Genomic DNA, 14,976 nt, shown 5'->3' on the forward strand with positions numbered 1-14,976 from the left:
CAAGTCCTATTTCTGGGGCAACTGCTATAATTGTCTGCCTCAGAAGAAACATTGGGCGGTCTGCAGACGCCATGAGCGCACGCAGGTCCCTCTGTCTGTCTGTCTGTCTGTCTGTCTTGCACGAATTAATTCAAGCCACATAATGTTTTGCTAAGCTCTCTGACTGAATCACACTGCAGCACCTTGTCATCATGTCCTACTGTCAGCCATGTGTCTGAAAGAGAGCAACGGATCCCTATGGGCAGTGAGTGTGGGCACCGAAATGACACTGACTGTGTGTAGATACAATTATAATTTAAGTATAAGCTGCTGTGCCAAAATTAACTGTATAGCCCTATGGCAAGATGAATTGACTACAGTAAATTCAATTTAAAGATCTGTGCCTATTATATCCAGTGTGTGTGTGTGTGTGTGTGTGTGTGTGTGTGTGTGTGTGTGTGTGTGTGTGTGTGTGTGTGTGTGCGCGCGCTCGTGTATCTGCTTTTATTTTTCATTTTGAATTTACACACACACACACACACACACACACACACACACACACACACACACACACACACACACACACACACACACACACACACACACACACACACACACACACACACACACACACACACACACGGCAGTCTGGTTGACCAGATAATTGTGCTATAGCTAGCAGGTCTTTGTCAGAAGGCTTGCTGTGTTGAGGCAGTGTGTGCATGTAGCACATTGCTGGAGACTCACCAGCATGCCTAGTGGGTTTATATTCTTCTGTAAATGTCATGCAAAGGTTATTTGTTGGTTCTCAAAGAAGTCACAATAAAGAGGGACGGGAATATGCAAGCCAGGTTATGACAATAAGACAATTAAATACATAATTAACTAAATAATATAAGTTTTAAACGTTTTCACCTGATGACATGCCCAAAATATAGGGAAACCATTTTGGGCATTTTGAGTTGAAATGGTGAAATGTATTTTATTCAAGTAGAAGGAAATGGTGGACTTTTTAATGCAAAAAATAAAATTAACAGACACATAGGCCTACATGTGGCCCACCCACACACACACACACACACACACACACACACACACACACACACACACACACACACACACACACACACACACACACACACACACACACACACACACACACACACACACACACACACACACACACACACACACACACACACACGTATATATCACAATAAAGAAGGTGGTGCACCCAGAGGCAAAAATATATATATATATATTTCTTTTTACCAAATGGGTTCCCAGATTGATATTTCTCTGAATAATCCATTTAGAGTAATTAAACTTACAGATATTATAAAACAATATTTGGTCTTTCAAGTGCATCATGATGTGACCAACCGGAAAGAAATGGACTGGATTCAAAAGTGAATCAATTATTATTATTTATTTTTTCAATACATTAAATGAATAAAGTAAAAAAAAAAAAAGAAATGGAAAAAAAAAAACTTAACTTATAACAACCCTCATTATTGGTACCAAACATACCCTCATTGGCATTCAAATTGCCTTTTTTTTTTACATCCAATTATTCACACGTTCTATTAAAAATAGCACAGACAATCTTTACAAAAGTGAAAGAAGAGGGGAAGATTTCATTATTTACAGTTTACCCTTATGACTATCATGTGCAGAGTTTAAGGCAATTTGCCTGGTAGTGACGTCATGTAATCTACACACAGTATATACAGTACATTAAGTGCAACAATGACTCAATGTTTCTCTAACACAGGGGTTTTCAACGTTTTTCAGGCCAAGGACCCCTTAGCTGAGAGAGAGGTGAAGCAGGGACCCCCACTAAAATATTGTATAAAATGGTGTTGCAGATTAAACTTGTACATAGATTTCATAGACTTGTTTGACAGCACTAGCGTTGTGTAGTGTAGTTTTTTGGGGGGTTTAATGACCTCAATTACAACCTAAAAACCTGAACTTTGAACATTCAGTGGATTTTCTGTGGTCTGTGGTTTTCGGAATAATTAGGCTAGCTAAAAAAAAGGGATTGGCATCTTGACTCATAGTCCCTTAATCGCGCCCCCTCTCCTCCCCGCCCCTCCCCGCCCCTCCCCTATCCTTTCCTTTGGGAGGGGGCGGAGCAGAGGCGATGATTGACAGGCAAAATCCCTCAACAGCGACACCCGCAGGTAACGATTTATTTTTTCATTGCAGTTGAAAAGGCTTTAGAAATCATAAAGAAAAAAAACCTGCCATGGATCACTGGAGTGGATTCTTCAGTTTCAGTATATTTTAATACACGTTTGAAGGACCATGATGAAGACTTTTAATGTGTTGTAAAACTGAATGTTATGAAACCTTTAATGTGTATTTTCAGACAGTTAACCACTTAAACTTTAACTTGGTCTGCTCTCTCTTCCCCCTATACCGAACTCTTTGCCGAAAATAGCCATTTTCCAAAATGCTATTTTCAGCAAACGTTCCCCTCAGAATAGGGATTCTATAGGGCTCAAGTGGTTAATGTAACAAAATAATGCTCCTATAAGATTTAGCGGCCCCCCATAGTAACTCTGATGACCCCCTAGGGGTCCCGGACCCTCAGTTGAAGACCCCTGCTCTAACATAACATTTCACCTTGGTTAATAGTTCCAAAAACAAAACAAAAACATCCTGTGATATCGTTGCTGTCAGGCAGAAACCTTGCATCTCCGTATTTCAACTTTTCATGTTTTTTCATAAATTAATGTCTTATATACTTACATCATACGAGAGAGAGACAAATGTAGTGCAAAATAGCAGATCTGCGCTCGGGTGGAGCAGTGGTAAAGTCCCTGCCCACCATCACGGAGGTTGTGGGTTTGAATCGACCGTTGTGCGCCCGGCTTTGTCGGGCGTCTACGCGAACAAAATTGGCTCGTGTTCGGGGTGAGGGAAGCCGGGAGGGGAGGATGATATTGGTCATTCCATGCACTCCTACGGGTTGGGGCGGGGAGTGTTGGGCGGGAGGAGTCGGACGAAGGCTCTTCGTCCTCCCGGTGGGGGCTCCTCACTGGCAGGTGAGTCAGTAGGATACGACAGCAGTGAGAACACATGAATGTGTGTGGGGAGGAATTAATTGGCATAACGATGGGAGAAACAGATATGTAACTAGAAAAAGTGCTCCTCGGAGCACAGGTCTCCGCCATGTCAGGTAGGTTATTGTGGCCTCCTGGTGGCGCTATAATAGGCCAATGTGAAAAGGGTGCCATTTCTTCTTAGGCCTTTCACGGCAATCGGACACTGCATTCATGATTTGAGGCATTTTGTTCCAAAAATGTGTATTGCTAAATTAGACCTGCTGGTGGCGCTATAACAGGCCAATGTGAAAAGGGTGGCATTTCTTTCTCGGCCTAGTGGGAATGTCCGTGTGAAATTTTACGGTAATCGCAAGCTGCGTTCATGATTTGAGTCATTTTGTTCAAAACGGACCAATCCTGCAAACTTTGGAAGCCAACCTTAGCCAATGAGGATGGAATCTGGAAAATCGGACATATCCGGGTTGATCACATGACTATAGAGATACTGTGTACCGATTTGCATGACGTTTGGATAAATCTTTAGGATTAATGTCAAAAAATGGGTTTTGCACAACTCGAGGGAGTGTGTGTGCACAGTTTCGCAGTGACCGGGCCAACGGTTCCAGAGATTAGCTGCTAACAGACAGGGTGCAAAACATACTCTAGAAAATAATAATGAAAAACAAAATGTTTTTTGAAATACAAGGTTTCCACTCGACAGCAACGATATATTTCTTTATGGGTATATTCTTCTTCTCTGCATCTTGGCTTCTTGATTTTTTTTTGGTGAAGTGATGAGACTGTTGGCCCAGAAGAAGACCAGTACTATTTGATGAGCCGTCGTCTCTGGGAGGTCTTCCTCAGTAAGTGTCTGTAATCGTACGGGTTGTCCTCGCTCTGGCTCTCTGTGGAGGGCAGTCTGGGGACGGAGTGCCTGTCATCCCAAAGCAATAAGAGATAAAAGTGACCATACTGTATGTATGCATAGGGGGGAAAAAGAAAGAGCTATTGGGGGGAAAAAACAGAGAAAGTGGAAATGGAGAACGTGAGATGCCTTGAGAGATTCAAGTTAACCCTTTAAGGCCGGAAAGGGAACGCATGTGTCATTTTAAGATTTCTTTGGCTATTCAAAAATACCAGATATACAAGCGCCGAGTGCCACGCTACGAGGTTGTAGATCTGCTATTTTTAGAAAAATCGTGACAATTTGCGCAAATCTTTTATATACATTTTAACTCAAATCTTTGCTTCTGGGGGTCCCTGGAACAAAATGTTTTTAGATGGGAGGGGGTCCGCGGTAAAATACATATTATTTTGGGGGTCCTTGACATGAAAAAAGTTTGAAAACCATTGATATTATCAATGGTTAGGATCTAGAAGACATTTGTAAAATCCCCAGAAGCAAAGATTTGAGTTAAAATCTTTCGCTTTAAAAATGTATATATATACATATTCAAACTAAAGATTTGCACACATTTTCACGATTTTTCAAAAAAATAGCAGATATACAAGCTCATTAGCTTGTAGATCTGCTATTTTCATATAGCCAAAGAAATCTTAAAATGACACAGATGCGTTCCCGGTCTTAAAGGGTTAAAGGACCGGAGTTGAGAGTAAAAGATGACAAGATTAATGGTAAAGAAAGGTTTCTCGTGTATGCGTTTATCCTCTCTCTCTCTAGCAGTCATTTATCATGTCTTGTAATCATGCTGTCATGGTTGGAGGTGTATTCTTTTATTATTGAGAGAGTTGAGACTGGAGGTGATGTGGATGATCTTATATTGTTGATTTTGTCTAAGAAGAAATTCAGGAATGAGTGTGTGGCTTTGTGTTGACGTTTGGGTCCATTATTTAGCTGTGTTCACTCTTCCATTGGAAATAATACTCCAACCTGCTTCCGGTCTCCTAAAAAAACGGCCACCTACTTCCAGTGGTGTAAATAAGTACACATACTCAAGTACTGTACTTAAGTACAATGTTGAAGTATTTTTTACTTTACTGGAGTATTTCCAATTTTCTGTACTTTTACTTGTACTCCACTACATCTCAGAGACAAATATTAATATTATTATTACTCCAATACGATTATTTGAAAACTTTTGTTACTAGTTTCTTTTTTTTTAACCACTTTAGCCGTATTTTATAGATAGGCTATTTGAAAATAGCCGGTCTACAAGCTCACAACGTGTGAGCTTGTAGATCGGCTATTTTCAAACATTTTAGTAGTTTTACTTTTGGTACTTTAAGTACATCTTGATGTCAATACCTTTGTACTTTTACTCAAGTCAATTTTGAATTCTGGATTTTTCTTGTAACAGAGTATTTCTATATTGCAGTATTGGTACGTTAACTTAGGTAAAGAATTTGAGTACTCTTTCCACCACAGCCTATACTTCACGCAGATACGGGAAGTAAACCGGAGATGGCAGGTCTTTCTTTTTTGTTTTGTCTTACAGCTTACAGCTGCCATAGCTGCATGGTTATGTGGTTGATAGCAGTATAGCAAACTTGACCGCACACTGACATTTATACTTCCATTTCTGATCAAGCACCTGTTGTCTTTCGCAGGTCTGGGGGGTGGTGGTTCAGTGGTGGCCCTCTCTCTGGACGGCCTCTGGTGGCCAGCAGGTATCTGCTGCTCTGTAGACGATGGTCTCCTCTCCATGGACTGTCTCCTGCCTACAGACTGACGTTCGTCCACGGACTGCCTCCTCTCCCCTGCTGTGGAGGAGGTGGACATGCCCTGGTAGTACTGGTCATCCACGTCCAACTGCTTCCCTGAACTGAAGAACACAGAACGACGTGAAATGTCATTTACAGCAGTGGTTTTCAAATTTTTCGTGTCAAGGACCCCCAAATTGACACATATTAGCCCACGGACCCCCATTTGAAAAGATATGCCAGGGACTCAACCATTTTGATTTCTTGGGGGTCCCAATCTACACTGTATCATCATCATTAGTGTTCATTTAACTCTGAGAGTGTACAAATGGAACGGGTCCATTTGGTTCCATTTGTACACTCTCAGAGTTACAGACACATAAGGGTCCATTTGGTTCCTAACTATTAATTAGGCTGGGGACCCCCTGGAACCCCCTCAAGGACCACTGGTGGTCCCCGGACCACTGGTTGAGAACCACTGATTTACAGCTTGGCTACCGATATAAAGAAAACAAGTGCATCTGTGTCTGTGTCCTCTTTGTGTGTGTGTGTGTGTGTGCGTGTGCGTGTGCGTGTGCGTGTGCGTGTGTGTGCGTGTGCGTGTGCGTGTGCGTGTGCGTGTGCGTGTGCGTGTGTGTGTGTGCTTGTGTGTGTTCAGACGATAGAAGCACGCAAGGTAGTGCTTTAAATGCTGAAGTCTTGCAATCCCAGATTTGACCACCACGCGATGGCATGAGCTTCAATGTTCTACCGCGGTTCTGGGGGCTTGGATTCAGAGTATGGGTGGGAAGCCATTGGCGACCGCTCATTGGCTGGCCTTTAGCCAACAAGGAGAAACTGAGAAAGTAACGAGAAAGTTACGAATAGCTGCAGCGTCTGTTTATTGACAGCTTGTTGCCAAACTGCACAAAATAAGTGCATGAAAGGATATTAGCTGTCAGGGGACAAGGATCACTCACTTAGAAAAGCATTAGTTTCATCTGTGATGTGGGAGTAGAGTTAGAAGTGCTTAGGCGTGGGCATATTTGTCAAAATGGGTTTTCTAACATCGGGGAAGATACATGTGTCGTAATTTAATCAAAATCAAATACATTTTGAGCTAGACTTTCATCTTGGGAGATCCATTTAGGCGAGCTATACATCACTGCTTGTGCCAAACAAAGCAAGCGCACCACATTAGGAGGAAGACAGATTGAACTGAATGAACATTAAACTACTGTATGGAGCAACATCAGCAGCTTTAACAGTGTTCACGTTGAAGACTTGCTTCTCTAGCCCATTGAGACCTGAAGCCGATTCTACATGTCTCCTAAATCTCAACAGTATTCTGAAAAAAACGTATGTTTCTATATCAGTGGTGCTCAATCTTTTTCATGTCAAGGACCCCCAAAATGATATGTATTTGGCCATGGACCCCCATGAAAATATTTTGTTCCAGGGACCCCCAGAAGCAAAGATTTGAGTTAAAAATGTTTGCTTTAAAAATATATATATTCAGAAGATTTGCACACATTTTCACGATTTTTCAAAAATAGCAGATCTACAAGCTCGTATATCTGCTATTTCTAAATAGCCCAAAGTGTAAAATAATGCTTTTTAGCTCAAATCTAAAAATTACACAGTTCCAGGTCTTAATGGGTTGTGGTTCTCAAACTTTTTCATGCCAAGGACCCCCCATCTGATTTTTTTGTGCCAGGGACCCTCAGAAAAGAAGATTAGTTTTAAAAAAAGTCTAAATTAAAAAATAATCCAAATAATTTTACGATTTTTAAAAAAAATGCTGTTTTTGAACAGCCAACTATAACATATAAATGGATAAAAGTGGTCAAAATGATTGTGATTCTACATTAACTACTTTAGCTGGGGACCAACTGGAACCCCCCCAAGGACCCCTGGGGGTACCCGGACCCCACTTTTTAAAACCACTGGATAGGTTCAAAGCAGGTGAGTAGAGCAGCCAAACATATAAACAAAACAATATAAGTGCTTGTCCAATAGAATCTAATAGATGGAATAGGGGAAACTCTATTGATTATAGCCTCCTCACTGCCATGCACTCCATCCAGTGTCCCTCTTCGCCGTCCATTTGTCTTTGTCTCTGCGTTCGCTCTCATTTATAACAGCGTGTTGTCCCCCGCTGTCTCTCTGTCCCTCACTCCTCTTCAGTTGTACTTTCTCTCTCCTCTTACCAGCCCCCCCCCCCCCCCCCCACCCCCCCTCTGCTGTCAGCCTCAGCTGGAAATGCGATCCGTCCTCCTGACCTTCTCCTTCTTAATGATGCATGTAAACGGCTCCTGTCCATCGCTGCCTTTATTTATCAGCTAACAAATTATTACCCTTGATGTTTAGAGTCTGGGCACACTGGTGTGTGTGTGTGTGTGTGTGTGTGTGTGTGTGTGTGTGTGTGTGTGTGTGTGTGTGTGTGTGTGTGTGTGTGTGTGTGTGTGTTCAGACTGCTGTGATGAAGTGCCCTGGCCCCTCCTATCTGTCTATCTGTTCAAGCCCTCCCATAGCTCCGATCATCACCTCTCCCCAGATGGTGGGATCACCTTGTGACCCCCGCCCCCCCTCACACACACACACACACACACACACACACACACACACACACACACACACACACACACACACACACACACACACACACACACACTCTTTCTGATCCTTTAATTAACTAGAGGTTGGGGCCCGTACACTACGTCGCACCGCCGATCCGACCGATATGCCCATATATGGAGATCTCTGTAACTGTCAGTCCTTGTTCCTTTCATGCCCATATATTTGGAAGCCAATCTTATAGCCAATCAGGATGGAATATGAAAAATCGGAAAGACCCCTTTGGTAACTAGAGATACTGTGTACCGATTTGCATGATGTTTAAATGGTAAATGGTGCATTTATATAGCGCTTTTATCCAAAGCGCTTTACATTGATTGTGCCATTCACCCATTCACACACACATTCATACACCGATGGCGGAGGAACCCGTGCAAGGCACCAACCTGCTCATCGGGAGCAATTAGGGGTTCAGCGTCTTGCTCAAGGACACTTCGACACTAACTTTGGGGGAGCGCCCCAGCCCGGGATCGAAATGGGAACCTTGCGGTTTCCAGTTCACTCTACCCGGCCACTCTACCCCTGAGCCACTGCCGCTGTCACGGAATACTGCCAAAAAAAGTGAAAGATTTGGGGCAGAGGTTCAGCTCCCTGCATCAGGGAAGTGTGTGTGCACAGTTTCGCTGCGATCAAGCCAACAGTGCCGGAGATTAGCTGTTCACAGACGGAGGGGGCAACGGACACACACACGGCCGGACGGACGGACGGACGGACGGACAGGTTGCAATATATACAATGCGTGGTGGGAGTGACGTCAGAAGACTTTGGTACTCTATGCCATTGGTTCTCAAAGTGGGGTCCGGGGACCCCCAGGGGTCCTTGGGGGGGTACCAGGGGGTCCCCAGCAAAATGTGTTAATATAGTGTCACAATAATTTTAACCACTTTAACCTTTTATACTTTGGCTATTCAAAAATAGCAGATATACAAGCTCATAGCGCGGCATCGAGTGCCGCGCTATGAACTTGTAGATCTGCTATTTTTGAAAAATCGTGAAAATTTGCGCAAATCTTCGAATATATATATTTTAAAGCAAACATTTTAACTCAAATCTTTGCTTCTGGGGTCCCTGGAACAACATATTTTGAGATGGGGGTCCGCGGCCAAATACATATCATTTTGGGGGTCCTTGACATGAAAAAGTTTGAGAACCACTGCTCTATGCCTTCCATCACAGAAGAAGATAACGTTCATGAATATTGGCTTTAATATTATAGTCTTATTACTGATGCCATAGATCATTACCATTTTCTCCTTGTCATTGCAGCACTGTGGTCATATAGCACTGATTTCATTGTCTATTATTCATTGCATGGAAAGGAGGTGAGAGATTAAGCCAATTAATGTCACTGTGGCAGTGTGATGTTACAGGTCGTTAGGTGTGGACCCACACACATTGTCCTCATGCTGGCACCGTGCCCACGGCCATTACTGTCTGGACGGAGGGCAGCGCGCCAGCCTTTTAGAACGCTGCCAGGGGGGTTTGTTAAGACCTGAGGCCCATTCTAAAACAGTGGCAAGGAGACCCCTACATTGTATTTGGCCCGTGGACGCTCCCATCTGAAAATGTTTTGTGCCAGGGTTAAAAAGTTTTAAAAGTTGTTTGTCTTATTGTATATTGCTGGATGACCCATGCCTCAGCCAAGAATGTAACTTCTGTAACAGAGTATGAGACTGATCTGTATGATAACTAATCACTGAATTACCCCTATTCACTACAATATGAATAGCTCAAATCTAAAATGGGTTTAATGCAGGGGTCTTCAACAGGGGGGTCCTCAAAGTTACTACAGCGGGTCCACCAAATCTTTGTGTGATAGGAACTCATGTTTTACATGAACATCTTCAACCCTAGAATCCCTATTCTGAGGGGAACTTTCGCGGAAAATAGCAGATCTACAAGCTGACAACGCCTCGCAAGCTTGTAGATCGGCTATTTTCGGCCAAGGGGTTTGGTGTAGAGGAGGGAAAAGAGAAGACCAAGTATAGAGCCAAAGGTCAAGTTTACTAAGTATTGACGGTTTAAGTGGTTAAATACAGTATATACAATGGAAAATACAGTATATGAAGCTATCTATGAAATCTATGAAGAACAACATTGTATGCAATATGTAGTGGGGGTCCCTGCTTCATCTCTCTCTCAGCTAAGGGGTCCTTGGCCTGAAAACGTTGAACCCCTGGTTTAATGGGTTAAAATGGGTTTAATGAGTTAAAAATAAAGGGTGAAATAGAAGCCATATACTTACTCCTGTTTCCTGGGCCGGCGCTTCTCCTCCTGGACCGACCGCTGAGAGGACAGACACATGGAAAATTAGGTGTCGATCAAGGACAACCAAATAATTGTGCCGTTTAATAGTAGACAGCACAATTATTGGGCTGGTATAGCAGCCTAATTATTAAACTGGAGTACAATCCAAAAATCCATTTGAAAACAAGAACACATTATCCTGAAGTTAATTAATTCTTGATGCCAAGTCTGCATCAGTGTTATTTTCTCAACCATAACTTTTATCGTATACCTACAATCATTTTGTGTGAAGCTTTTGATCATTTGTAGTCTCTCTTCATTCTAAATGGTTGACGTCTTATTTACAATATATATATATATATATATATATTTTGCAATTTTGAAACCTCTTTTTCTTTCACCCAGTGCTAATTGTCTAAGTAATCCTGGGCGCTACACTCCCTCTGCCAGCCTAGGGAGAGCCCAGAGCCGAGCTCATGCCTCTTTCAATGCATGAGAGCTAAGAAGCCTTCTCATCACCCGACAGGGGGTAGTTTCCCCGGTTCGACGTAACGCGTTATTCCAACCAGTTCCTTTCCCCTCCATCAGGCGCCGCGGCTGACCAGGGGGAGGCAGTATAGAGATCAGGATTACTGCATGTTTTTGTGAGGGTACCTACCCTAGGGGACACGGGGAGAACATGCAAACTCCACACAGAATTAGATTTGATTGATTAGTTGACTATACGTATGATTAGGCTGATTAGACCCTACATTACGGCGCATGTTAGAGTCAGACGGACGGCAAACAAACCTTGAGTGCTGCGAGAAGGGCTAGTTTACGTTGCTGAAATAATTGGACAAATAATTAAGCACTGAACACTGAATACCTTAACTCCTATTTATCTTGGCAAATACAGTAGTCTATTACACGATAAAAAACAATCCTCCAGGCAATTTGCTAAATCAATTTGTCTTTTTCAAATGTGTCCTCTGGTTCAGTGGTTCCAAAACTCGGGGTTGGGACCCCCAGGGGGGTCCCCAAATTATTGTGGGGGGTCCCCAGGTGATGTGCAACATTGTTTTCACACTCAACAGTAACCAAACCAACATACAGTATAAGTGTATACAGGGTAGCTGCACATTTATAAAGTGACAATTTAAAGACCTTTTGAATTCCAAATTCTCAAATATTGCCTAAGAAAGAGGCAAATATTGTGAAAAAAGCCGATCTACAAGCTCACAACGCCTCGCAGTGCGAGGCATTGTGAGCTTGTAGTTTGGCAATTTTCACAATATTTATCTGTGGACCCGAGTCAAACTAAATGTAATGCCTATAATTCAAAGTGCTTGTCAGGGTGGGGGGTCCCCAGTTCAAATATGATTATTTTGGGGGGTCCCCAGTTCAAATATGATTATTTTGGAGGGGTCGTGGCCTGAAACGTTTGAGAACATGGGCAATCAATAATGCATTGTAAATGCCAGTAGCTAGGAAAATGGTCACAACATCTCTCCTGCCTCTCAGCTGTAAGTAATGCTTAGCTGTAGTATCTGAAATCAGTCAACATTGACCTTAATCACACAGTGGCTATTTCGCACATGGTGGATGGGGTTTCCCACCCCTTGAGCATGACATAAGAGCAAAATTGCCATACCCAGACCCCCCCCCCGCACGCACGCACGCACGCACGCACGCACGCACGCACGCACGCACGCACGCACGCACGCACGCACGCACGCACGCACGCACGCACGCACACACACACACACACACACACACACACACACACACACACACACACACACACACACACACACACACACACACACACACACAAGAAGAATGATGTTGAAGCAAAATGGCCACCCTGTGAATATGTTAAATTGCTATTGGACTATTTGAGGTTGACTCACATGAATCAGGTTGTAATAGGTGGAGTCCTCTGGCGCGTGGAGGGTCTTGGGCTGCTGCGTTCTGCGCGGGGTCCGCGACACTTTTGGGTCTGCTGAGAGACGACAAGAGACCGTGAAAAACATCTGTCACAAGTCAACAATGTTCTGTCATTTCAACTCTTTAAACCTGATTTCCGTCCAGTGGTGTGTGCAATAGCTTTCATCTACACCTGTATACCTGAGTAAATGTACCGTTACTTCCCATCTTAGTCTGTTGTCTGGTCTGTCTCAATGGCCTTTAAATGATGGCCTTTCCAGGTGAGACAGAACATGGTAATTGTGCCGTGACTCTAGATAGCAAACTAAAGATGATGATGTCTTGCTTAAAGGCAGAGTATGTAACCTTTCCCTGTGTTTACATAACACAACAATGAATACATGTTTATCATCATTTCCCTCTACAGCAGCAGATATCAGCCACTGGTGTGGTGGTGTTTGCCTCCAAAATGTCCCGTCTACCAAAACAAACAGTGAAAACACCAAAATCCAGCGAGAGGGCAATGTGTTTCTGCAGGTAAACACCACCACACTACTCCAGTGGCTGATGACTGCTGCTGTAAATCGTGGGTAAAAAATGCATATATTGTTTTGTTATGTAAACATAATAAAGTTGCAAACTAGGCCTTTAATATCAATTCATTTTGGTTGTTCTAAATGGTTGTAGTTCCCAAAGGACACGGCCAGGGTTTCTCAAAGTGGATGCCGTGACGTAAGTCCAGGGGTGCCGCGGAATACTTTGATCATATTTGACTTTGTAAAACGGACTTGAGTTGCACTGTACTTGGTGCGTTCTTTTTCAGTCTACACCAAATCTCTTCGCCAAAAAGCTTGTGAGTTTGTAGATCGGCTATTTTAGGCGACTGTTTCCCCTCAGACTGGGGGTGCTGCGGTTAAAGGTAGGGTAAGTGATATTTTTGGGTTAAAACAAAAAGTATTTTGTTAAAAGGTTAAAGCACTATATTCTGATAGTAATCATTGCTATAGAGTGTTTGTTCAGTAACAGGAGTCTCCCCGTCTCTCCAGCTCTTTAATAAACAGAAAATACATTTTTTCGGTAGGTGTCAAAATCTCAGCCAATCAGGAGAAAGTACCATTTTTTAAGCTTCATTTTTATAGTGTTCCAGTTCCAATTTTGCATGCTCATTTCTTAGTGTCATCACTTCCAATTTCACTTGTTTAATCTATATCCTGATTGAGCTCTCTATCCTGATTGGATAAAATTGGAAATGAAACTGAAACTGAAACGAAAATGCATTTTCTGTTTTATAAAGAGCTGGAGAGACATGGAGACACCGTATATGGACAGGACACTCTATAGTAACGAGCACTATCAGAACATATACCAATTTTGCAATTATTTGAATAATTGCAAATCACTTACCCTACCTTTAAAGTAGAAAGTTATTTTTTCAACCTGTCCTAAAATGGAAACGGACATTCTCTCAGGTTTTCCTCGTGACTTACTGTATTCTAAGGAGGGAAGATTTACACAATTACGTACCGTAATATGACATAAGTGTAAGGTGCTATATAGTAATAATGTAATTCAGGGGTGCCCGTGGATGAAAAAGTTGTTTACAGAGGTGCCCTGAGTCAAACGTATTTGAGAACCACTGGACAATAGGCTACTAGAACGTTTGTGAGGTCATTCCACATGCCTGGTCGAGTTATAAAGAAAAAAACCTATTGAGTGTGTACTGCACCGTAGCGACCTTTTGACCCAATGTACTTATTGAGCTGCCCTCTATTGTACACAGTAGTTTAAACCTTAAGGCCTCTGGTGGTTTGCATTGTCCAACAGAGATTATTCATAATGACCCCTCTGCCCGGTCACAAAGTGTTCCGTCTCTCTCTGTGTGACCTCAAACCCTCCATTCTCCGGCATCATCATGCTATTGAACATGAAGCGACTGGCGAGTGGGCCGTTTGGACAACGTATCATCAGGGCGTATGTCATGCGTGACATATTCTTAGCCCATTCAGACCGGGAAAGCATCTGTGTGTCATTTTTAGATTTCTTTGGCTATGAGAAAAATCAAGAAAATGTGTGCAAATCTTTGAATATTTATATTTTTCAAAGTGAAAAATTGTAACTCAAACCTTTGCTTCTGGGGGATTCTACATATGTCTTCTAAATCCTAACAGTTTCTTTTTTTTAAAAACTTATGTTGCCATTTATCAGTGGTTCTCCAAAAAAAATCATGTCAAGGGACCCCCAAAATGATATGTATTTGTCCGCGGACCCCAACCCCTCTCAGAAAATTTTGTTCCAGGGACCCCCAGAAGCAAAAAATGGAGTTAAAAAGAATATATATATATATATATATATATATATATATACATATATACATACATATATATTTATTATATATATATGTATGTATATATATTCAAAGATTTGCACACATTTTCACAATAAAACAAAATTAGCAGATCTACAAGCTCATAGCGCTATGAGCTTCTATATCTGCTATTTTTGAATAGCCAAA

General features: G+C 42.4%; 1 protein-coding gene across 1 annotated transcript in view; it reads right to left on the reverse strand.

Annotated features, from left to right (window-relative positions):
• Nucleotides 1–2,249: 2,249 nt before the first annotated feature.
• myo3a (myosin IIIA) overlaps nt 2,250–14,976 on the reverse strand; it is a gene marked incomplete at its 5' end in the record, with an annotated part of 41,050 nt that continues 28,323 nt past the window's right edge. Inside the window, 4 exons of the mRNA XM_084048179.1 lie at nt 2,250–3,966; nt 5,585–5,815; nt 10,555–10,595; nt 12,449–12,540. Coding sequence (XP_083904305.1) covers nt 3,858–3,966; nt 5,585–5,815; nt 10,555–10,595; nt 12,449–12,540 — 473 coding nt within the window. The 3' untranslated portion in view covers nt 2,250–3,857. The remainder of the gene's footprint in view (nt 3,967–5,584; nt 5,816–10,554; nt 10,596–12,448; nt 12,541–14,976) is intronic.

The sequence above is a fragment of the Gymnoscopelus microlampas genome, assembly GCF_963454915.1.
Source record: "Gymnoscopelus microlampas genome assembly, chromosome: 22".
In the NCBI taxonomy this organism is placed as follows: domain Eukaryota; kingdom Metazoa; phylum Chordata; class Actinopteri; order Myctophiformes; family Myctophidae; genus Gymnoscopelus; species Gymnoscopelus microlampas.